Here is a 27,597-nt window from a genome sequence, read left to right as displayed (position 1 = left end):
AGTTTACCAGAGAAGGGTATGAATAACTCTTGCATTACAGTGGTGGACAGAAAAAGGACGAGGGAAAGAAGAAAGTCTTGTGCAGCAAGACTGTGGAAGGAGTTGAGGCATGTGGATGGCAAGATCAGAAGAACAGTTGGCATGAAAATAGCAGTAGAAGATTGCAAGAAATGCAATATTCCAGCAGTGAGAAAGAGGCTAAAAACAGTCAGTCAAGGGAGAGGAATTGATTAGACAAAAAACTTTAGATTTCACTCTATCTAATAAAATTGTGAGTGGAATGCCCCCACACATACCAAGAGTACTTCATACATAGAAGACACTTGTACAGAGTTAGCAGTTGGGGAGGATGAGAAAAAATGGCAGGGATGCCTCAAAATGCCTAATTTCATGGAAGCTGTTTTAGCAAGAGATTTAGGAGGAGAACAGTAGCTATCTACCAAAGCAGCAGTAGAACAGTTGGCAAGACTTGGGATGAAGTTGCAGAGGGAAAGATAGAAACAATAGGAGAATAGTTTAGAGATCAAGCTTTGTGCCAGACTCTATCAAAAGCTTCTGATATGTCTAAGGCAATAGCAAAGTTTCACTAGCATTTCCAAAAAGAGGATGACCAAGACTCAGTAAGAAAAGCCAGAGGACCACACATAGAGCAGCCTTGAAGGAAGCTATACTGGTGATCAGATAAAAGATTGTGAAGAGACAAACATCTAAGAATATTCCTATTGAAGATAGATGAAAAAAACTTTAGATAAACAAGAGATTAAAGTAATAGGGTAGTAGTTTGAGGGATTAGAACAGTTACCCTTTCTAGTGAATAGCCTGAATATAGGCAAAATACCTGCAAGAAAGAAAGGTAGAAGTTGCTAGAAAGAGCTGAATGAGTTTGACCAGGTAAAGTACAAACACAAAGGCACAGTTTGAAAAGGATCAGCACACTCATCAGAATGTGCCGTCTTGCTCCCTATCAGCTGATTCATCAGAATGAGCTTGCTAGACTCTTAAGAACATGAGAAAAGAGGGAAGCTGCAAGAGGCTGCCAGGCTTATATGAGGCAGTTCCTGTGTGTTTGAGCTACCAAATTCCATCTATCATCCCCATCCATGAATTTCTCTAACTTTCTTTTAAAGCTCCCTATTGACTCAGCCCTGACTACATGACCACTGAGACCATTCCACTCATCAACCACTCTGTTTGAAAACCAGTTTCTTCCCATTTATTTTCTAAACCTGAATTTTTCAAGTTTAAACCCATTATTTCTGGTTCTGTCCCCACTACTGATCCTAAGAACTACATTCATGTCCCCTTTCTTAAAACCCTTATACCACTTAAATACTTCTATCAGGTCTCCTCTTAACCTACATCTCTTTAAGGAGTGCAGATTGACTCTTCTGATATTCCAAACTCTTTGTGTAACTATATAGATCTATTACATTGCAAGTAAACGTTGTACCTAACTACCTAACTTATCCTAACCATTCTCATAGCACACACTTGCAATTATATTATAATTATTTCATGATGTTACCTGTTTGGCTCAAGTGGTTTAGTGCTCTTAGGTATAAAGTTAATTACCAAAATACTTTTTATAAGAGTTCAATTGGCAGTAACATCCATATGGGAAATACATAAGTACAGGTTTCTGTCATTTTACGACTGGGTTACGTTCCTGAAAACAAGACTGAATATCGAACAATCAAATAGCAAACTTAAAATTTAATAGGATTTAATTTAATGGGTAGGGTAACCTAAGCCTAACTTGTATTGAGAGATAGAGAATACTTTTCTGCATCACCTAATGATAATGAGAAAGTATTATGGGCTCATTATCTTTTTTATACAGTAGTTTCCCCTTTAAGCCTATATCCACTGGCAAGAGGAGGAAGATGGGCTTCAGTTAAGTTACGAAGTGGCACTTGTCGGTGAGTTCGGTCATCAATCCAAAGTCTTAAGAGCCTCACCATTTCATCTATTACTGGCTTCCTCTTCCTCATTGGCAACCCTTGCCATTAATGTAGGAGCTGTGTCACCTGCTTTCTTCACACTTGCTGCTTGTTTGATGACAGTGGAGACAATGGAGTGGGACAACTGCAGGGTTCTGGTGATAAAGTTGGCTCCCAGCTCCCTCATGGCACTTAACATCTAGCTGTTCTTCTTAAGATAAGTTTTCCTTGGTCTTTTGGCCTTCAATTCACCAGCAATAGGTGTTGCCGGTCGCTTGGAAGACATCACGCTTGTGTCACTCATAGTATCCAACAGTGAATGTGAATTTTCAGCAAAACAAAAACACTAACAACTGAACATAATGAAAGACTGAACTTGATTTTGATCTTGATGCTACAGGTGGCTTGAGATAGCTGTCTAGCTTTCAGACAAAAGGTTACTGAGAACAACAGTGCATAATTATCTGCAGCCAAAGAAAGGAAAATAAAACATTTAGAAGAAAGAACAAATTGTAGAGAAAGAAAGAAACGACAATTCTATCCAGTGCCATTGCAAAGGCTATGCTGGAACCTTGAATCTTGGATCTGCACCTCCTGTAGTGGACAAATAAAAGACAAACAGAAAACAAGAACAGTATCCTGTTCACTAATTATCCCCTTTTAATCCCTTCCTTACCACAAGACTGTTTTGTCGTAAGTGCGTACCACACGCGGAAGCGACCTAGTGGTACTGTGCATTATGGCCGTGGTATGTACCACACTAATTCATTAATGTGTATCACCAAACCCTGAGTGCAGATTTTGGCTTTTTCAGGCCCCACGTGGTGGCAACTTCTTGCCCAAACAAAAAGAAATACTTGGTGTTATTTTTAGCCACCCCCGCATCATAAGACCCCCCCACCATTAGCCAATTAATATAGGGATAGGGTTCGTATTTCACAAACAAACTAAAAGCCAATCATTATTAATTTGTTTGAAAGTACAAATATTATTCCCATAGTCCACCCAAGAACATCAATTTTCTACTGTCTGCCTCGGAGAGATCTATTGCTTCTAGCTAGAGATCATGGCGTCTGCTTCCTCATCTAGCAAAAATGATAATTATCATAACTATGAGACAGATAGTGATGATATACTGGAAGACTCTCATTATGATCCTGGAAAAGAGATAGAAGACAGTGAAATTGACAGTATTACTAGTGCAGAAACACTTCCAGCAAGAGAGGGAGAGCAGTCTGGTGATGATTCTGCCTCTGGGCAACCCGACCCCAGTGCATCATGTTTCACTCTCTTATCTGACCCATTTGCTGATAAGCAACCAGATCTGCTTTCTTTCTTGAAACAGGGATTTACTAATGTGCATCCTGGGATTATTACACACCATGAAACTGATCCAATGTCTGTCTTTCAGTGTTTCAAACTTCTTTTTGAGTGCTAATGGAATAACCAAGTGGGCTCAAAAGTATTGTCCTGTTTGCAAGGAACAGCCTGGATTATGTTCAAATGAACACTTCCAGGATTACCACTGCTAATAGCTAGTGCATGATGATTCATTGGGTGAGTAAAACTGGCATTATTCTGTTTAGACTATAATTTTCAAGCACATATTATCTTTCAGTAGTTTTAAATATTTCAGTATATCTGCATGCAAAGCACACATTACGATGATTATTACATTTTCTTCCATTAGTAAAGGAACTGTTTTGTGTTCTTCTCACTGATATATAATATTTCAAATTAAGGGAATATCACTGAGTTAGAAATAAACTTTAGGGTAAAACAACAGGCGTGAGGTGTGCAAATACACAGGCAAGAGCGTTGTGGTATAAGGGATGAACACTTTGTTTACATCGACGGGTGGTTGCAATAAGGACAGAGTTAAAACGATAATGATTTTTTTATGAGTGGCAGCTCCAGCATGGGTGGCGATGTGATTGCAGTGCACTTGGTTCGTTTTCATTCTGGCAATCAGTAAAAGATCAGATAAATGAGCATAGACAACAGAAAATGAGCAGGTGGACATAATTAATAACGAACAGAAAATCAAAATACATAATATCCGCTCTTTTCCAATCTGTTGATACTTTACCCTCTGTTAAGGAACTCATAATGATGTTGTGGACTTTGTTTGCTAACTGGTGACTGCATTTCTTTACAATCCAGTTTGACACTCCATCAGGACCTAAAGCTTTCCTTACATCTTGTTATTCCATTATTTTCCTTACTTCTTTTACTGACACTTGTATTTCATGAACACCATCAATTAATTCCACAGGGGTTTGACATTTTGACTTTCTCTGGTGAAGACTGACTGGAAGTAGTTGTTCATCACTCCCGCCATATCTTCTAGGTCTTCGTACGTTTCATTATTGTATTCTAGTTTGCTTATTTTTCCTTTGCTTTCCAGTTTGCCATTTACATAACTGTAAAACAATTTTGGCTGGTTCTTACTTTCTATTTATACCATGTAGGCTTTTCACAGGAATTTATGGGCTAAAGAGGATACTTTTTGGTGTACCTCCTATCACAAAGCCCATCTGCTAGGAAACTGTTGCCCCGAGTGAGGAAGTTAAGCCTACACTCAGACCGTGGACAGGATTTGAACCTATGTGCTTGGACCCCCTCGGACCCCAAAGCACGCATGGTTCCACTGTACCACAATATCCTTCTCGTAGTTTTTCTGTTCCATTCTCTGAATCTTAATGAACTCGTTTCTTTTCCGGGCATAGTCTAACCAATGATTTGGTCTTCTATTTCTTCTCCATATTCCAGGCTTTTTCTATTTCCATCCTTGCTAACTCACATCTTCTGTTGAACCACTTCTTGTGTCTAGGCTTGTTTATTTTCCTGATTGGCACAGGTTTCATTATTCCTTCATTATATTTCTCCATTAAAATATTCCACTTGTCTTTAGTTTTCTGATACATAATATTCAGTCCAGTCTGCTTGTTCAAAGTATTTCCTTAATTCTGCAAAGTTAGTTTTGCTGTAATTGTACCTTATAGTTTTATAGTCTTCATTTCTAATTTCTTCCAGTCCTTTCAGCCTGAATTCTAGTACTACATAATCACATTTACAGAGTGGACTCATACTCAGAATTATCAAGTATCTCTGGTTCTTTAATAAATACTAAGTCCAATTGTGGTGGTTCTTCATTTGCCCTATACCTTGTGCCGTCCTTCACTCACTGAGTTAGGATATTGTCTAATTCTCCAGGTATACTGTGTCCACCCATCCATCTCTGCTTTTCAATCCTTCTATTACTCAAGTAGAAACTTAAGAAGTTCAACACACATGACTGTCCTGTCCTGAACCCAAATTGTCTGTTTGATATAACATGTTCTTCCAAATGTTTAACCAATTTTTCTTTTATAACTATTTCACATAACTTCCCCACAACACTTGTAAATGATGCCGGTCTGTAATTTAACAGCTCAGTTACCTTTCCTCCTTTAAATATTGGTATTACATTGGCTCTCTTCCATTCTAGTGGTACTCTCCCTTCATTTAACCCGTAAAGTCCAATACGCCACCCAGGTGACAGGATATTTAGCAATGCACCACAAATGCGCTTTAATTGGTAACGCTGTCAAAATGATTACACTGGTACTCCTTCCCTCCCACTACACCCCTGTTGAGAGAAATTGAAACTAGGCCTACCTTGCTCAATTTGCCAGGGTCGCTTGTGGAGTACACTCGTGCTTCTCAGTTGTGCGCCATATTTGCGGTTTTGTTAGTTTTTTTACTGAAAATGGTTCCTCCAGCGAAAAGAAAGCTAGTATATTCTAGTGAGAGTGAGGATGAAAGAATCTCATCCTGTAAGGCCTCGTAGGGCAACGAGAGGGCGAGGAAGAGAGTCGAGCCTCGTTTTAGAGACTCCTACCACCACCACCAAACCTACACCATTATCCACTTCTGAATTGACATCTACGGCCTCTACTGGTGCCCCTGCAGCTTCAAGGGGTGCCAAGACCTCCCATAGATTCTCTGCAGGTCAAGCAGGCAGGTCGACTGTGTGAGGTTAACCACACGGGAGAGATAGATGAGGACAGCGCGTGCCTCATCTACTCACTCACAGTCTACCACACAACCTATCACCACCGCTGTCTCTCTCTATACTACTTCTTCTTCTACTAGCACTACTACTACTGTTACTACTACTCAGCCTTCTACTAGCGGTACTACTACTACGTCTACAGGGGCGTTTTATCAGGCCGGAGCGGAGGTTGCCAACTCGCGCCACTCTTCATCTTCAAGGCTTTGTTGCAGCGAAACTAAAGTCAGTATTGCCGAAATATTTTACCAGTATATGCACATAATAAGTCTATTTATGATTAAAGTGTTTCCATTCAATTCTGTAACACTCAATAATTTCGTGATTTAGCCAGATCACGGAGGGATAGCCATATACCTTTGATCAGATTCTACGGGTTAATGAACATGTATTAATTTCCCAAACTGGAAATAACAGCTGCGCTTCACATTCTTTTAGCACCCAGCCTGATACACCATCCAGCCTCATTGCTTTTCTGACATCCAAATTATCTAATAATCTTCCAATATCCTCTTTGGGTACTATGATTTCCTACAATCCTCGGCAATGCAATATCCTATTTGATTCTGCAAGTTCCTCTTCTTTCAGTGAAAACAGCTTTGAAACTCATTCATTATTTCACTCATTTCCTTTGATGTTTGGTATGTCTTCCCTCCTTTAATTATTTTTTTCTATTGTTTCCTTATTCTTCACCTCACCATCTATAAATTTGTAGAAAAGCTTGGGTTCATCTTCGTTTTTTCGTACCACATCTTTCTCAAAGATTCTTTCTTCCTCTCTCCTTACTCTAATATATTAATTTCTCACATCCTTATACTGCTGTCTATCACTGTCATTTCTCTGCTTTTTGAGTTTCTTCCAAGCTTTATCTTTTGCCTTTTTAGCTTCTGTACATCTGGCATTGTACCAAGCATGTGTACTTTTCTTACTCTGTAGATAGGTACATATTTCTTTACCCCTTTATTATATTTCTGTAGGAATATTTTAAATTTCCCTTGTATTGTCCTTCTGTTCATTATATTCCTCCATTCAATACCAGCAAAAAAATTTCTTTATTTTTCAAAGTCTGCTCTTACATAATTTAATCTCTTTTTATGTAGTCATCTCTGTATCTTATCCCATCCTCTTCCTGCATTTCCAACTATAATGTCACATGATCACTTCTTCCCATTGTATGCTGGGAGGGGGCTCTGGCTTCTTTGTCAGTACTAGGTCAAGCAACGATGGTTCTTCTCCCCCATTTACCTTGTTGACTCTTCCACCCACTGATTTACTATAGTCAACTGTAACACCTCCTCACTCCGTTGTCCAGCATTACCCATTACTTTCATCTTTCCCAAGTTTATTCTTTTACAGTTAAAGTCTGCTACTAATAGTATTCTGCCATCTCTTCTTATCATAGGGTGTAAGCACTGACTGTGAGAAACTACAAGCCTCATAATCATAATTTTTCTTTTTTCATAATTTTTCTTCACACATATGTAAGGTAAGAATGTTAAAGGATAGTGCAGTTTTAATTGTGTGAAAGTGTGTCATACCTCAAGGAGTAACACTGTAAAGAATACAGGAGTCTTGCCTGTGTCAAGATCAAGATTGCCAGTCACACATTTTGTTTTGGTTCATGTGATGTATGGAAATTCTTCCTGACTGGTGTCATTCTATTATAACTAAGTATGACCTATTATATATTGTTACCTTCAAAGAAAGAGTTGTTTTGTGGTGTAGTATCAATCATCACTTTGTTTACATGTCTGAAGTCTGTGATTTGGTTTTATAGCTTTCATTGCCATAGACTGACCACCAACCACTGCCTCAATCCTGAACCTTGGCTCAGAACAAAGGCTCATTTCCTGAGACTATTTTTCTTTTTTATTTATTTATATTTTTTTTTGAGAAAAGGTTCATCTTATGAGCCATCACATATGATAGATCATCTGCCAGACTGGGGTTAACTCCACACATCTCTACTACCTCAAAGAAAGACCTTCCATCTTGCCACCTCACTACTGCTATGTACTCAGCATCCACTGATCACAGGTAAATAGAATACCTGTCAGTCTGTTTGTCAGCGGCCATGGTTCTGCTCAATATAGAAGAGCAGATCTGACATAGGCCAAACAAACTAATGACAGATGTATGAATATGAGATAATGTTCTTGACATACAAAATCATACAACAAATCACTCGACTGTTGAGATGAAGACAAATGTGAGTATTGAGTGGTAGGAAAGCACAAGTTGAGACAAGGTACAGTAATACTCCACTTAACGAACAGGATAGGGGTGTCAATGTTGTTCGTAGAGCGAAAATTCGTTAAGTGGACGTAATTTTCCCATAGGAAATAATGGAAATAGGGGGGGGATGCGTTCTGGGCTGGTCCCCAACATACCAAATGGGTTAGAAAAAAAAATTTATATACGTTTTGCAGCATATTGGGTCATCGTTGTACCACTACTTTTATGATGTCATATGAGCCATTGGAAGTTAGAGGAGCTACGTACAAATTCTCTCACATTCTCGCATTTATGTTCACAAAACAACATTTCTATTAGCTTTTTACAAACCTTGCCCGCAAGAAAGGATTGTTTTTTGTAATGCATCAAGTGAAATCTTACATGGAATACCAAAAAAATAAAGCAGAGATGAGATGAGCAACAGACAAAGCAGGAGACTTGCGGCCACTCGGCCGTTTCTTCTTCTTCTTGTGACCCTTTTAGCCTGCGTGTTGTCTTTCCCCATGATATTTGTGTCCACTCCTCTATTGCCTGCTATAATGGATATCATATCTTAGTATTCATATACGCTCATGCCACGAGGATAACCTGGACTCCGTGGCAGTGAGTGATAGTGAATTACTAATGAAATATAGCGGTATTTCATTAGTAATTAGCTATCACTCAGTGCCACGAAGTCGAGGTTATCCTCGTGGCATGAGCATATATGAATACTAAGATATGATATCCATTATAGCAGGCAATAGAGGAGTGGAAACAAATATCATGGGGAAAGACAACACGCAGGCTAAAAGGGTCACAAGAAGAAGAAGAAGCGGCCGAGTCGCCGCAAGTCTCCTGCTTTGTCTGTTGCTCATCTCATCTCTGCTTTATTTTTTTGGTATTCCATGTAAGATTTCACTTGATGCATTACAAAAAACAATCCTTTCTTGCGGGCAAGGTTTGTAAAAAGCTAATAGAAATGTTGTTTTGTGAACATAAATGCATATATAAGACAGTAACACCACCTCGAGAGGTGGTGTTCCCAGCAACCTCAGAGCAACCCAAAAGCAACCTTGTCACCATCCCTCCAAGCGTTCATGGATGCCATTTCGCTGCAAGAGGTTGCTCTGACGTTGTTAAAGAATCTTGGATCCAGCTCCAGGAACACTAGAGACAGAGGCGGGGAGCCAGCCAATCACAGCGAAGCTGCCGCGTTCGGTCCCTCACCTGGCAAATTCAAACCCAGAAAATTTGATAAAACGGATGTGGTTGTACGTTATGCAGACTTTTGGTCTAACTTTGTATAGTACGTTAAACTGGAAATTCGTTAAACAAACGTTCGTTAGTATTACTGTACTATATTCTCTAATGTTTCGGTCAGAAGACCATCTTCAGAGAGAGTGTACAGGTAAACGGAAAACGGCAGCTTATATACTGCCCGTGATTGGCGGAAATCCAAGAGGCTTAGCCGCCACCCTCAGTATCCGCACAGAACCTCTCCTGTGGTTGGTGACATTCCCTGTGCTGATGTATGCCGACTCACGCAGTTTCCTCGTGTTTTTGTCCAATTGGTCGTGGAGTATTCTGGCTCCCTCCCAGTTTGGTAAATGTCCATGGCTGTCTACGTGAACGACTAGAGAGTTAGAAGTTGCGTGTTGCCGGAGGTCGTATTTATGTTTGTATATCCTTTTCTTCAGGCCACGGGAAGTTTCCCCGATGTAGCTGGCTGTGCAGCCCCCACATGGGATGCTGTAGATAATGCTGTCCTTCGCTTCCTCCCTGTTTCTACTCACTGCAGATACCAAGTCCCCTAACTTTCTGCCTGCAGCGTAGACTATGTTAATTCCATTTCTTTCTAGGAGGCATGTGATGGGTTGAGCCTGCCTGCTGTAAGGAACTATCAGGTATTCCTTTTCTCCTTCTCAGTCTTAGGCGGTTGTTCGTATATGGACTTTGCCTTAGCTTCTAAACGTTGCAGTAGGCCGTGCAGGAACATAAGTTTCTCGAAGGCTTTATTTACATATACGAGCTCCTCTACCAGGAACTCGTCGCTACAAATCCTCAGCGCTCGTAGGAAGAAACCAAGGACGATGCCAGATTTTGTTCTAGGGCTGTGGTGGGATAAGATGATTTCATCCATTACTTATCCCACCACAGCCCTAGAACGAAATCTGGCATCGTCCTTGGTTTCTTCCTACGAGCGCTGAGGATTTGTAGTGACGAGTTCCTGGTAGAGGAGCTTGTATATGTAAATAAAACCTTCGAGAAACTTATGTTCCCGCGCGGCCTACTGCAACGTTTACAAGCTAAGGTGAATTCCATATACGAACGACCGCCAAAGACTGAGAAAGAGAAAAAGGGAATACCTGATAATTCCTTACAGCAGGCAGGCTCAACCCATCACACGCCTCCTAGAAAGAAATGGAATTAACAGGGAAGGTTCTGTGCGGATACCGAGGGTGGCGGCTAAACTTACCCTCTCTGATTTCCGCCAATCATGGGCCATCATTCCCAGCCACCCAGCAAGCTGACTTGCCAATGCAGTATATAAGCTGCCATTTTCCGTTTGCCTGTACACTCTCTGAAGATGGTCTTGTGACCGAAACGTTAGAGAATAAAGTACAGTACCTTGTCTCAGCTTGTGTTTTCCTACCACTCAATACTCACAACAAATCACGATGAATAATAATGTTCTAATTTCCCAGACCCTAAGTGTGTATCTTTTCTTGTACATCACAAGTAAGTAAATTCAAATACATAAATATACACACATACTTTCCTTGGGCCTTCAGTGATTTTGAAATTCCTGTCCCTTACTTATGTCTCCCTCTCTTATTTCCTTACTTTCCCATCCCATATCAGCTTGAGCAGCTCCAACATAAAAGGGCAGGTAGTTGGATTTTTGAGAGTGACAATACCCACATACAAGGAGAAAGATTTCAAACGTCATCTGACTTGATAAAGGAGGAGCAGGTCTCTCTCTCTCTCTCTGCTCATATTCTTATAAAATGTGGTAATTTAACAATATAACTTGTCATTCTACTATCAGCACATCATTCCAACCTTAATACATCTTTTTATTAGATGTTAGAAGTTACTACTCTTCATATAAGTGGTTAATCAATGTACAGGGTGTATCCTAAATAATCAATTTCCTGGCCAGAAAACATACTTGAGGAAATAGCATGATTAAAAAAAACAAAAAAACATTAGTTACAAATTTTCAGAAGTTCATACAACTCATTTCTTTAAACAGCAAAGAGAAATATCCACACACCTGTTCAGTGAGGGACCAGCCTGAGTTCTGGCTGTGAGCTCTCAGCATGGTGGATTTCTTGTTCTTGGGAGAAAACATTTCCTGTACCAGGTGAGCCCAGAGGCGCCGAGCAGCTCGCATTTTTGCAATTTCCTGCAAAATGCAGACAATGTAAATTTTCTAAGTATGGAAACACCAGCATGAGTCAAACAAATTGAGGCAAAAGGCTGATCCAATATATCTGAAAATCTGAGTTACTGGAGGGTTATTTTTTTTCACTTTTTGCAAACCTATTACCACAAACAGTTGATATGATCTGTGTAATGTATCATGTAAATAGGTTCTACATACATGGCACACATATACAAACATATACAAGCGGTGCACACACATACAGCATGGACACACACACAAATGTGGTGCGGAAACACACACACATGATGAAGAAATTGATAAGTACTATAATAAGACCCAGATTGAAATATGCAAGAGTTGTGTGGACCTCCCATCAAAAAGAAACACATAAGGAAGTTAGAGAAACTACAAATAATGGCTACAAGAATGGTTCCAGAACTTGAAGGGATGATATATGAGGAGAGACTAAAGGCTATGGATCTACCAACCCTGGAACTGAGAAGGGAGACAGGGGATCAGATACAAGTTTATAAATTGATCAACGGAATGGACCAAGTGGATAATGAGAAACTGATCCTGACAGAAGAATATGACATTCGAAGCACAAGATCGCATAGTAAAAAGCTGAGAAAGGGAAGATGTCTGAGAGATGTTAAAAAAATATAGTTTCCTGCAAAGATGTGTTGAGATATGGAACAGCAACGAGTGTGCATAGTTTTAAAGAAAAACTGGATAAGTGTAGATATGGAGACGGGGCCACATGAGCGTAAAGCCCAGGCCCTGTAAAACTAAAACTAGGTAAATACAACTAGTGGAATGCCACAAGGGTCAGTGTTAGGCTCCATTATGTTTCAGATTTATGTAAACGACATTCACATTGAGGTAAACAGTTATATAAATTTATTTGCTGATGATGCAAAACTGCTAAGAGTTATCAAAACCAGAAAGAACTGTCTGCTATTGCAGGAAGATATAAACAAGATCTATGAGTGGAGCAGAAAGTGGAAATTGGAGTTTAATGCCAAGAAATGTCACATAATGGAACTAGGAAAGAGTAAGAGAAGACTGGTATGGAACTATTTGATGGGAGAGGAACAAATAATGAAGACTAAAGAGGAAAAAGATCTGGGAGTGATCATACAGGAAAATCTGAGACCCAAAAAATACATAAATAAGATATTTGGACTATCATATAAAATGTTGACTACTATAAGAATAGCATTTCATTACATGGACAAAGATATGATGAAAAATATCATCACAAGCATGCATGATACATCCAAAGCTGGAATATGCAGCAGTGGTGATGGTGCCAGAATTAAAGGACCTAACATATGAAGAACGATTGAAGGAAATGGGACTGCCAACCTTACAAGATAGAAGAGAAGAGAATGTGGAGACCTAATAATAACGTACAAGATAGTCAATGGCATTGAAAAGACAGACAAAGAAGACCTGGTGCTGTTGACATAAGAAGATGGAAGGACAAAAGGACATGAAAAGAAGATCAGGATGAGGCAGTGTGTGAAGGATATTGGAAAATACAGTTTTCCACACAGAATGGTGGAAAAGTGGAATGCACTGGATAATGAAGTTATTACAGCACATAATGTGCATAACTTTAAGAAACATTAGATAAATGGAGATATGGAGACTGGACACTATGAGCCCCTCTTGAACCCTGCATAATACAACTAGGTAAATACAGTAATACTCTGTTTAAAGAACAGGATAGGGGGTGTCAAAGCTGTTCATAGAGCGAAAATTCATTAAGCGGATGTAATTTTCCCATAGGAAATAATGGAAATAGGGGGGGGATGCATTCTGGGCTGGTCCCCAACATACCACATGGGTTAAAAGAAAAAAATTATATATACGTTTGGCAGCATATTAGACAACCGGTTTACCACTACAAAATTTTATGATGTCATAAGAGTCATTGGAAGTTAGAGGAGCTACGTACAAATTCTCTCACATTCTGGTATTTATATTCACAAAACAACATTTCTATTAGCTTTTTACAAACCTTGTCCCCAAGAAAAGATTGTTTTGTAATGCATAAAGTGAAATCTTACATGGAATACCAAAAAATAAAGCAGAGATGAGATGAGCCACAGACGAAGCAGGAGGATGACGAGTTGCTTCTTCTTCTTTCTTTAGCCTGCGTGTTGTCTTTCATGATGTTGTTTCCACTCCTCTATTGCCTGCTATAATGGATATCATATCTTAGTATTCATATATGCTCATGCCACGAGGATAATCTGGACTCCGTGGCACTGAGTGATAGTGAATTACTAATGAAATACCGCGGTATTTCATTAGTAATTCACTATCACTCACTGCCATGGAGTCCAGGTTATCCTCGTGGCATGAGCATATATGAATACTAAGATATGATATCCATTATAGCAGGCAATAGAGGAGTGGAAACAAATATCATGGGGAAAGACAACACGCAGGCTAAAAGGGTCACAAGAAGAAGAAGAAACGGCCGAGTGGCCGCGAGTGTCTCGCTTCGTCTGTTGCTCATCTTATCTCTGCTTTATTTTTTGGTATTCCATGTAAGATTCCATGTAAGATGAAGTCTCAGGCAGAATACTGAAAGAATGTAGGGAAGAACTAGCAAGTCCAATATACAACATCATAAAATGCTCAATAGAAAATGGAACAGTACCAGTGAAGTGGAAAAGAGCTGAGGTGGTTCCCATATATAAGAGCGGAAGGAAGGAAGAACCTTTAAATTACAGACCAGTATCACTAACTAGTGTAATATGCAAGATGTGTGAAAAAGTAATAAAGAAGCAATGGATTCAGTTTCTTGAAGACAACAAAATATTATCAAATAGCCAATTTGGTTTTAGAAAAGGTCGGTCATGTGTAACAAATTTATTGAGTTTCTACTCTAGAATAGTTGATAGAGTACAAGAGAGAGAGGGATGGGTTGACTGTATTTATTTAGATCTAAAAAAGGCTTTTGATAAAGTGCCACATGAAAGATTACTATGGAAGTTAGAGGAGAAGGGTGGCTTAAAAGGAAGTACATTGAGATGGATGAAGAATTTCTTAAGGGGGAGAGAAATAAGGACGATAGTTAAAGATATGAAGTCCAAGTGGAGAACAGTAGACAGCGGAGTGCCACAGGGGTCAGTATTGGCACCAATACTTTTCTCGTATATATAAATGACATGCCAGAGGAGTGAACAGCTACATAAATCTGTTTATGGACGATGCGAAACTGTGCAGAGTCATTAAACAAAAAGAAGATTGTGAAATACTACAGGAAGACTTAAACAAGATCTGGAAATGGAGCAAAAATGGAGATGGAATTCAAAACAAAAGCCATGTCATGGAAATGGGAAAAAGTGAAAGACGACCAGTGGGAATCTATAAGATGGGAGATGGAGTAGAACTAGAAAAAGTAAAAAGGAAAAGGACTTGGGAGTGACAATGGAAGAAAATAATCAACCGGTAAGCCATATTGATAGAATTTTCAGAGACGTATAATTTGCTAAGGAATATTGGAGTAGCATTTCACTATATGGACAAGGAAATGATGAAGAAATTGATAAGTACTAAAATAAGACCTAGATTGGAATATGCAGGAGTTGTGTGGACTCCCCATAAAAGAAACACATAAGAAAATTAGAGAGACTACAAAAAATGGCTACAAGAATGGTTCCAGAATTTAAAGGGAAGGCATATGAGGAGAGACTAAAGGCTATGGATCTACCAACCTTGGAGCAGAGAAGAGAGAGATGGGATCTGATACAAGTTTATAAATTGATTAACGGAATGGATGAAGTGGATAATGAGAAACTGATCCTGAGAGAAGAATATGACTTTAGAAGCACAAGATCGCATAGTAAGAAACTAAGGAAGGGACGATGTCTGAGAGATGTTAAAAAATTTAATTTCCTGCAAAGATGTGTTGTGACTTGGAACAGTTTGAGTGAGGAAGTGGTATCAGCAAAGAGTGTACATAGTTTTAAAGAAAAATTGGATAAGTGTAGATATGGAGACGGGACCACACGAGCATAAAGCCCAGGCCCTGTAAAACTACAACTAGGTAAATACACACTAGAGAGACGTGGTAGAGGAAGCACGCAATACCGTCGCTCCCGAGAATCAGCTGATTTTCACTACCTTTGTTTGGGTTTGCAGTGGCCTGGGCGAAAAGTGTGGATTCATTTTTTTTTCATGAATACAGTGTTAAATAATAATGAGTGAGAAAGATATTCCATCTAAATGCAGGTATGTGACAAGGGAAAGAATGAAAGCTGATGATGACAATGTTGGTGAGGGAGAAAGTGAATTTGAAGGCTTTGATACGGCACAAACTTCACTATTTGATAGAGTCTTGACTATCGAACGTAAATTAGATAAATTGATAAAGGAGAGTATGGGAATGAAAGAGAATGAAGAACAGGATAAAGAGCTCCAGAAATTGAAAGAAAGGATAAAAAGAGTGGAAGAAAACGAAACTAGGCTAAGAACCGAAAATGAAGAATTAAAAGTCCAAATAGCGAACTACAAGAAATTGATGGAAGAAGGACTCGGTAAAGCCGAGAAAGAAAAAGAGAAGCTAAAGATCTAGTTAACAAAGAAGAAGAAAGAGTACAAGACGTGATTAAAAAGAAGTACAAGCATGGAGAATCCAAGATAAGAAAGACAAGGAATCATTTCAAGAAGTATTTCAAGAACAGTTAAAAGAAAGAGATGAAAATATGACAAGCAAAATGATAGGAGTCCTCAAGAAAAAGAAAATTTAGTAAGAGAAATTGCGGAAAAAAGAAGAGTGTAATTATTTTTGGACTGAAAGAAAAAATGTTAAATATAGACCAAGAAGGAAAAAGACGAAATGAAATCAGTAAAAGACCTACTAAAACATCTGAATGACGAGGATAGACAGAACTTAGAAGAGGAAGTAGAAGAAATCCATAGAATGGGACCATATCAAGAAGGAACAGTGAGACCAATTAAGATATTACTAAAATCACAAGCAGCAGCAGAAGAAGTACTATATAGAAAAACAAACTCAGAGAAACAGAAGGTTGCAAAGATATATATATAAAGAAAAATAGAAACGAGGAGGAAAGGAAGAGACACAATGAACTGGTGGCAGAAGCAAGAGAAAAAATAATGAAAGGTCAGAGGAGGAGAAGAAGGCATTTTTGGAGAATTATAGGAGACAGGATAAGGAAATGGTATATAAAAGAGAAAGAAGAGAAAAAATGGAGCAAGTTTAACTAAAATGATAAGAACAAGAGATTAAAAATGATGTATACAAACATAGATGGGATTTTATCTAGTAAATTAGAATTAAGAGATTACATAAAGAAAGAAGAACCAGATATTGTATGCCTGGTGGAAACAAAGTTAAATGAGGCAATAAAATAGACATAGATAAAAGGTATAATATATGGAGGAGAGACAGAGTGGGTAAAGGAGGAGGAGGAGTCATGATGATGTTAAGGAAGGAGATAGTGGTAAATCAAGTGGAGTTTGGGAAGGAAAATCAGAAATACTGTATGTTAAGATGCATATTAACAAAAGGAGTTAACAATCATTGGAACATATGTGCCACCAAAACAAACTCATGGACTAACCAAGAATATAGAGACATGATAGATGACACAATAAGGAGTCTTACAAGAATCATTAAGGAAAGGAGAAAAGTGATATTGGTAGGAGATTTCAACTGTAAGGAGGTAGACTGGGAAAATTATGAAAGTGGTATGGGGAAGATGCCTGGGAGATAGATTCCTGAACCTAATGATAGATAATTTGATGGTCCAAAGAGTAAAGGAAAACACAAGATTCAGAGGAAAGCGATGAGCCGGCAAGATTAGACCTAGTTTTTACAAGGGATATACCAATTAACGATGATATAAGATACAAGTGCCCATTGGGAAAGAGTGACCATGTAATATTAGAGATGGATATAGAAGAAGGAAAGGAAGATAGAGATGAATCATACAAAGGAGACCGATTAAATTACAGAAAGGCTGATATTGAGAATCTCAAGAACTATTTTAAAACGTAAACTGGGAGGAGATGGAAAACTCATTAACGGTTCAAGAGAAATATAACTTATTTTTGGAAATATACAAAACTGGGGTCAGGAATATGTCCCGAAATATAGACCTAAAGAAGAAGGAAAGAAAGATTGGTTTAATGCAAGATGTGCTAGGGCAAAGGAGAAACGAGATGGAGCATGGAAAAGGTGGAGAAGAAACAGAAATCCAGAAAATAAGGAAAACTTCAAAACAGCAAGAAATGAATATGCTAAGGTGAGAAAGGAAGAAGAAAAGAACTATGAAAAGGACATTGTCGAAAAATGTAAGGAACAACCAAAATTGTTCTACAGATTCATAAATGGAAAAATAAGACAAAAAGAAACAATAGAAAGGTTAAAAGGAGAAAACGGAATGGTGGAAGACCCAAAAGTATGGCAGAACTGTTAAATAGTAAATTTCATGAGGTCTTTACTAAGGAATCCAAATTTGAAAGACCACAGGGTAATAGAGAGACTGTCTATATGAAAGAGATTAAAGTAACCAAGCTTGAAATAAAAAGTTGATGATGGAATTGGATGAGGAAAAGGCAATGGGACCGGATGAAGTCTCAGGCAGAATACTGAAAGAATGTAGGGAAGAACTAGCAAGTCCAATATACAACATCATAAAATGCTCAATAGAAAATGGAACAGTGCCAGTGGAGTGGAAAAGAGCTGAGGTGGTTCCCATATATAAGAGCGGAAGGAAGGAAGAACCTTTAAATTACAGAACGGTATCACTAACTAGTGTAATATGCAAGATGTGTGAAAAAGTAATAAAGAAGCAATGGATTGAGTTTCTTGAAGACAACAAAATATTATCAAATAGCCAATTTGGTTTTAGAAAAGGTCGGTCATGTGCGACAAATTTATTGAGTTTCTACTCTAGAATAGTTCATAAAGTACAAGAGAGAGAGGGATGGGTTGACTGTATTAATTTAGATCTAAAAAAGGCTTTTGATAAGTGCCACATGAAAGATTACTATGGAAGTTAGAGGAGAAGGGTGGCTTAAAAGGAAGCACATTGAGATGGATGAAGAATTTCTTAAGGGGGAGAGAAATAAGGACGATAGTTAAAGATATGAAGTCCAAGTGGAGAACAGTAGACAGCGGAGTGCCACAGGGGTCAGAAGACTTAAACAAGATCTGGAAATGGAGCAAAAATTGGGAGATGGAATTCAATGTGGACAAAAGCCATGTCATGGAAATGGGAAAAAGTGAAAGACGACCAGTAGGAATCTATAAGATGGGAGATGGAGTAGAACTAGAAAAAGGAAAAAAGGAAAAGGACTTGGGAGTGACAATGGAAGAAAATAATCAACCGGTAAGCCATATTGATAGAATTTTCAGAGAGACGTATAATTTGCTAAGGAATATTGGAGTAGCATTTCACTATATGGACAAGGAAATGATGAAGAAATTGATAAGTACTAAAATAAGACCTAGATTGGAATATGCAGGAGTTGTGTGGACTCCCCATAAAAAGAAACACATAAGAAAATTAGAGACTACAAAAAAATGGCTACAAGAATGGTTCCAGAATTTAAAGGGATGACATATGAGGAGAGACTAAAGGCAATGGATCTACCAACCTTGGAGCAGAGAAGAGAGAGAGGGGATCTGATACAAGTTTATAAATTGATTAACGGAATGGATGAAGTGGATAATGAGAAACTGATCCTGAGAGAAGAATATGACTTTAGAAGCACAAGATCGCATAGTAAGAAACTAAGGAAGGGACGATGTCTGAGAGATGTTAAAAAAGATGTGTTGAGACTTGGAACAGTTTGAGTGAGGAAGTGGTGTAAGCAAAGAGTGTACATAGTTTTAAAGAAAAATTGGATAAGTGTAGATATGGAGACGGGACCACACGAGCATAAAGCCCAGGCCCTGTAAAACTACAACTAGGTAAATACAACTAGGTAAATACACACACACACACACACACACACACAATCAATCCCCATATGTATATCTTCAGGTAGTGTTATCCCCCCCCATGGTGTGAACCATAAATAACCATAAGCAGCTAAGTTAAAATTCTAATCTTAAGTCTCCCTCAATCTCCACATGTACATTTTCAGTGTGTATGTACTGCACTTATAAATAAACTGTATTATCATTATTATTATTACACACACACACACACAGTAATTAAGTAATTAATATTGATAAAAGAAAAAGAAGAAAGAAAAAGAAATTTTGTAGTAGTAACATATGTACCAACAAAAACAAATTCATGGAATCAAGATGAGTACAGAGAAATGTTGAGAGATATAGAAAATTGTTTTTAAAAAATATATTGCACGTAGGAATGTAACACTTATGGGTGACTTCAACTACAAGGAGGAGAAAAGTCATAGAGATATACAATACTAAACCTAACAATGATAAACACTATGAGCAAGTGAAGTGGGGAAACTACAAGAGTTGGAGGAAATAAAGAGGCATTGAGGCTTGACTTGTTTACAAGAGATTAACATCATTGAAGAAATAAATAATCAGTGCCCTCTAGGTAAAATTGCCCATTTATTAATTAAATTTAGCCTGGACAGCAGCTCATTAGTAAACAGGAATGAACTTCACAAAAATGGAAAAATATAATTACGGAAAGGCAGACTTCAAAAACTTGAGGGAATACGCCACAGAAGTTGAGTGGAACCCACTGTACATAGCAAGTAATCCACAGGGAAAGTGGAATATATCTATGAACATATATGATGAAGGGATTAGCAGATATGTTCACAAATCAGACCTAGTGAGGCGAAACAAAAGGACACTGATACAACACAAGATGTAAATTAGAAAAGTGAAAAAAGGAAGCAGAATGGTATAGATGAAAAAAAAGAGGAAGACATAATAATTGGGAAGAATTTAAGGTAGTAAGAAATGTTCAAACCCTAAGAGAGGAACAAAGGAACTATGAGGAAGATATAGCTAACAAATACAAAAATGAGTTGAAATTCTTTTATAAGTATGTTAATGGGAAAATGACAAAAAAAAAAAAAAAAGCAAACAATAGATAGATTAAAAGTTGATAACGTCACATATGAGGGTACAAGATCACAGGCAGAAATAATGAATAGGTGCTTTCAATCAGTATTAACTATAGGGCCGCCATGATACAGTGGAACCATGCGTGCTTTAGGGTCCGAAGGGTCTCCAAGCGCACGGGTTCGAATCCTGTCCACGGTCTGAGTGTAGGTTAGGCTTCCTCACTCGGGACAACGGTTTCCTAGCGGGTGGGCTTTGAGATAGGAGATACCCTAAAAAATATCCCCTTTAGCCCATAAATTCCCGTGAAAAGCCCACATGGTATAAAAAAAAGAAAGAAAAGAAGCTCATTCTGTGATTGTTTTTTTCATTTTCAAACAATTTACTTACCTTTATTTTTTTGTTTTTGTTTAAAGAAAGTACATTTTTAACTTATATTTAATGTTTATATATGAATGGTGCTTGCATCCCTTCCTCCCTCCCTCTTTTTCCTTCACCATTCACCACCATTAGCCAATTTCTCCCATCTCTGCCAACGTTTATCACCAAGGGGGGATGAATGTAAACAAACCTATGCAACAGCAGCGGTGCGGCCTCTCTCTCTCTCTCTCTCTCTCTCTCTCTCTCTCTCTCTCTCTGCCTACTTAAAAACTTAATTTATTCAATGAGCTCTTCTGTGATTACAAGAGTCTCCTGTTGGAGGCTATATTTGTACACTCCAACTGATCGACAGATGCAAGTGTGGGTGGGGATGTGGTGGGGTAACATCCTGTGGAATGCATCCCTCCAAGGTAAATATACTTTATAAAAAGTAGTTTATCCACTTATATTTTGTTTTCTTTTATAATGTTCTTATTATATTTCTATACAATAATTACTATTTATAAAAACCTTATTATTACCTAAAAACTTGTAAAACAATGAGGTGCTCTTTTTGGAAAGACTGGAACAAATTAATGGCATTTCAATTCAATTCAATGAGAAAAATTTTTCCGAGATACAAGCATTTTGAGATAAAAAGCTCCATTATGGAATGAATTGCACTCGTATCTCAAGATACCACAGTATATATGTATGTATATATATATAAAAGTGTGTATATTTATCTATCTATCTATCTATCAATCTAAATATATATATATATATATATATATATATATATATATATATATATATATATATATATATATATACTGTAAGGTCTCGGTTTACATCAGAGTTACGTTCCTGAAACATGACGTAAGTCGATTTTGTACATAACTCGAGTTTCCGTACATTTCAAAGCATATTATTGAGTTTTCAACCAATCATTGTTTATGGTCATTCAGGTAAGTTAAAGGTTATATTGTTATATTATTTACAACTAGGTAGGAATATGAAACACAAGCTTGTTTTTGTTGTTGATCAGGGCCACGAACGCGAAGGACTGCAGGTTGCTGAGAGGGGTGGACGCCTGAGGCCGCCAGGAGGGTGGGCAGGTCGAATGTTGCGACGCCCAGGGCGGACAGCTGGGAGCGTAGTGAAGTGCGGTGGGAGTAGAAGCGTGGGCAGCGGGGCAGGAAATGCAATAGGAAAGGGCAATAGGGATCAGCAGACAGGCGCAGACGGTGCAAGTGAGCTGCGAGTGTCGTGTGGCCCAGGCGAAGGCTCCAGAGTTGTTATTGTTGTGATGAGTGTGCGAGCCCTCAAGGTCGTCAACCTCCCCGTTGTCATGGTAACGGGCTTCCCATTTTCTTCTTCCCTCCTTCACACACAGCTGCTGCCTCCCTTCTCATGTCTTTTAATTATGTCCTCTTTTTCTTGTAGCATAATGGCTTTCCTTTTCTTAGCATCACTGCTGTCACTAAGAAGTTTTCTCTTTGGTGCCATTGAGCAAGATACTAAGAACTTGAGTCAGTAAACGCAGAAGTAGGATAACACTCTTGCCAGGGGCGATGGTGTGGTGGAACTGAGGCAGGGTGTTATTGTATTCAAGCGTGAGATGGGCGGTGTGGCGGGCAACCACCAACAATAACAATAAATCCCGCACTTTACAATTTATAAATTTTTTATTTTTTTAATCTTAAATTGCCTTATAGTGGACTGACGTAACTGAGAGTTAGACATAACTCGAGACCGACGTAACCCGGGACTTTACTATATATATATATATATATATATATATATATATATATATATATATATATATATATATATACAGGCAACCCCCGTTTAACGAAGGTTCAGACAATGAAATTTCGCTACAACGAAGGTTTCATTTTACTACCATCTGCTCGTTTAACGAACACCAAACTCGCTTTAACGTAGTTTTATCCAGGTAATTTTTTTCCAAATTTGAAAGCCTCACCATATCACGCAAGCTGACAGGCTTTTGAATACACCAGGAGCTGCTGGTACTAAGGCCTGCCTCAGGAAAAAAACCTGGGACACCTATAGAATGAAGATCAAGATCAAGCCTTTCGTGGACAACACGCGCAACACTCACTCCCCAGTCAAAACATAACAGCGTCAGCAGCAGCTTGTCTTCCCTAGCTCAACTTACCACCAAAATGCCTTGCAATTGGCCTAGTGTTCGTAAGAAGACCAGGAAGTCTCTTACTCTCCAAGTGAAGCTAGATATTATTCACAGACACGAGAGGCCAGAAAACTATAGCAGTGCTGGCCACTATCTTGACTCCATATTATACTGTCTCTATTTTCAAGTCAGCAGACTCTATTAACCCCTCCGATCCGGGTGGTAGCATCAAAAACTCTCACCCTGCCCGGGCCCATCTCCCACAGTCGCTGTCTCAGTCCGGGCGATTTTGCTGATTATCCGAGAAATCACCTGTTTTCACTTTATCCGTATGGCTAAACTACTTAACCTATGAACTTCAATTTGGTTTTGTACTCACCGGCCATCCCTCCTCCTCAAGATGACACCTCACTCAGCTCTGTATATGCTCTAGTTGATGAGATATGACGAGTGGAAGTGGTCATGGTCGCGGGCCTAAATCGGTGAGGTGTTCGCGTGGGTGGGCTGGCTTGGGCCACTGCTCCGCCTTGAGCCGCCATCTATGGATGACACAACTGCCCCACCCCACCCCGCAGTCCCAGATATGTGGTTCACATACCAAACCAGAGTGGATTTATGCCCTACAGTGGAGTGTGGGAGTTACGCAAAAAAAATTAAGTTATAATAAATACTAGTTCTTTTTTTTCTATACATTTTCAGAGTTTATATATATTTTTTCGTATTTTCAATATAAAAAAGTGTCACTGTCACTCACTTATTTTCTAGCCGTAATAATAAACAGTCTTACACTACAATAACATAATGATAATTATTTACACTGTTTACTCTGTAAGGCACAAAGGCCCAAACAGAAAAAAAAATAATAGTCTTACACTACAATAACATAATGATAATTATTTACACTGTTTACTCTGTAAGGCACAAAGGCCCAAACAGAAAAAACACTCGTACACTAAAATAACATAATAATATTTACACTTATATAATAATGTGTCACTGTCACACTTATTTTCTATATAATAAATATAAATGCTAGTTCTTTTTTATATACATTTTCAGAGTTTATATATTTTTTTCGTGTTTTCACTATATGAGATGATGCTGCAGACGCAAAAGGTACATAGACAGAAACTTCGCTGCCGTCATCACTCATGACGTACTCTGTCTGTGATGCGTCGTCATCACTCACCTCGGCATCACTGGAAAGTGGGGACACAGTGACATCTAACTCTTGATCTATGGCAGAGTCAGATAACCTAATATTACCTCTTATAGGTCGCGAGGAAGCGCGAGGGGTTGAGGTAGACGGACAGCATCGTGGGGGATGGCAGGCGGGGCAGAAGCGGGCAGCGAAACGAACGCAGGGTTTTCTTTCTTTTCACGTCTATCCATGATGGTGGCGCGGGAGGTACTGAGTATGCAGTGTGTCAAGTGTATGGGGCGAAATCTAAAAAGCAGGGTAGCAAATTCGCAGCGATAATCCCCCAACTAGCCACAAAAATAGCCAAAGCGGGAATCCCCGTCACCCGGACTCTGTCGCCCGAGCGGGAATCCCCGCCACCCGGACTCTGTCGCCCAGGCGGGAATCCCCGCCACCCGGATCGTAGGGGTTAAGAAGGCTGGTGAGACCGTATCTTTCTTGCAAGCTAAAAGAACCACCTGAACTCATGACTCTACAATGGATAAAATGGAAAGCCTTGTGGAAATGTGGTACATAAGTTTTGTATGCAGTTGTTTACATTCCACAGGTTGCCGGTTAGTGTCTTTCCCGTTTCACTCTTCCTCCCTTCATAAAGTTAAGATCATCAACATTATAAAGTTACATACATACATACATTAGTGTACATTATAATGACATAAATTAAACTACCTAAATGTTTAACTTCATAATTTTTACTTTCATTAAACCTTTTACTGTACTATGATGCATTCTCGCTTTGCTTACTCTCAATGGAAGTTCAAATCAGGGGTTAAACTTGTTATAATCAGTTCGCTTAACGAAGTGTTTTTAGGAACGTAACCCTTCGTTAAGCGGTTGCCTGTATATATATATATATATATATATATATATATATATATATATATATATATATATATATATATATATATATATATATATATATATATATATATATATATATATATATATATATATATATATATATATATATATATATATATATATATATATATACAGTCAACCCTCGCTATCGCGACTTGACTATAGCGTTTATTGCTATCGCGCACCCATGAAAAGCTAAAATTTCATTATCGCAATCTCAGATGCCTGCTATAGCGCGCCCAGCAATAACGTCATGGAATATCTGAGCGCTAATTTACAAAAACCGCCTTCCCGCCAAGATCAATTTGGCTATCACGTTTATGCTATGGCTATTTCAGCCCCAATTGGCGCGATAGCGAGGTATATATATATATATATATATATATATATATATATATATATATATATATATATATATATATATATATTATTATATTATTTTAGTGTACGAGTGCTTTTTCTGTTTGGGCCTTTGTGCCTTACAGAGTAAACAGTGTAAATAATTATCATTATGTTATTGTAGTGTAAGACTCTTTATTATTACGGCTAGAAAATAAGTGAGTGACAGTGACACTTTTTATATTGAAAAATCGAAAAATATATATAAACTCTGAAAATGTATATATATATATATATATATATATATATATATATATATATATATATATATATATATATATATATATATATATATATATATATATATATATATATATATATATATATATATATATATATATATATATATATATATATATATATATATATATATATATATATATATATATATATATATATATATATATATATATATATATATATATATATATATATATATATATATATATATATATATATATATATATATATATATATATATATATATATATATATATATATATATATATATATATATATATATATATATATATATATATATATATATATATATATATATATATATATATATATATATATATATATATATATATATATATATATATATATATATATATATATATATATATATATATATATATATATATATATATATATATATATATACACAGTAAGGTCTCGGTTTACGTCAGAGTTATGTTCCTGAAACATGACGTAAGTTTGATTTTGTACGCAACTCGAGTTTCCGTACATTTCAAAGCATATTATCGAGTTTTCAACCAATCATTGTTTATGGTCATTCAGGTAAGTTAAAGGTTTTATTGTTATTTACAACTATGTAGGAATATGAAACACAAGCTTGTTTTTGTTGTTCATTAGGGCCACGAATGCGAAGGACTGCAGGTTGCCAAGAGGGGTGGATGCCTGAGGCCACCAGGAGGGTGGGCAGATCAAATGTTGTGACGCCCACAGGGCGGACAGCTGGGAGCGTAGTGCAGTGCGGTGGGAGTAGAAGCGTGGGCAGCGAGGCAGGAAATGCAATTGGAAAGGGCAATAGGGATCAGCAGACGGTGCAAGTCAGCTGCGAGTGTCGTGTGGCCCAGGCGAATGCTCCGGAGTTGTTATTGTTGTGATGGGTGTGCGAGTCCTCAAGGTCGTCAACCTCCCTGTTGTCATGGTAATGGGCTTCCCATTTTCTTCTTCCCTCCCTCATACACAGCTGCTGCCTTCATTCTCATGTCTTTTAATTATGTTCTCTTTTTCTTGTAGCATAATGGTTTTCCTTTTCTTAGCATCACTGCTGTCACTAAGAAGTTTTCTCTTTGGTGCCATTGAGCAAGATACTAAGAACTTGAGTCAGTAAACGCAGAAGTAGGATAACACTCTTGCCAGGGGCGACGGTGTAGTGGAACTGAGGCAGGGTGTTATTGTATTCAAGCGTGAGGTGGACGGTGTGGCGGGCAACCACCAACAATAACAATAAATCCCGCACTTTACGATTTATAAATTTTTTATTTTTTTAATCTTAAATTGCCTTATAGTGGACTGACGTAACTACGAGTTTGACGTAACTCGAGACCGACATAACCCGGGACTTTACTGTATATATATATATATATATATATATATATATATATATATATATATATATATATATATATATATATATATATATATATATATATATATATATATATATATATATATATATATATATATATATATATATATATATATATATATATATATATATATATATATATATATATATATATATATATATATATATATATATATATATATATATATATATATATATATATATATATATATATATATATATATATATATATATATATATATATATATATATATATACCATATTTTACGGCTTGCAAGATGCTGCATCTTGGAAGACGCACCCTAATATTTGAAAGAAATTTCTAAGAAAAAAAAAAGTCATTCTCATA

General features: G+C 37.6%; 1 protein-coding gene across 1 annotated transcript in view; it reads right to left on the bottom strand.

Moving 5' to 3' along the window:
- LOC123501425 (methylmalonyl-CoA mutase, mitochondrial-like) overlaps window positions 1-27,597 on the bottom strand; it is a 123,513-nt gene that overhangs the window by 57,930 nt on the left and 37,986 nt on the right. Inside the window, exon 7 of the mRNA XM_045250253.1 lies at window positions 11,489-11,620. Within this exon, the coding sequence (XP_045106188.1) occupies window positions 11,489-11,620 (132 nt within the window). The remainder of the gene's footprint in view (window positions 1-11,488; window positions 11,621-27,597) is intronic.

This window comes from Portunus trituberculatus, chromosome 9 (assembly GCF_017591435.1).
Source record: "Portunus trituberculatus isolate SZX2019 chromosome 9, ASM1759143v1, whole genome shotgun sequence".
Lineage (NCBI taxonomy): Eukaryota > Metazoa > Arthropoda > Malacostraca > Decapoda > Portunidae > Portunus > Portunus trituberculatus.
This window is presented reverse-complemented; position numbering and strand designations above follow the sequence as displayed.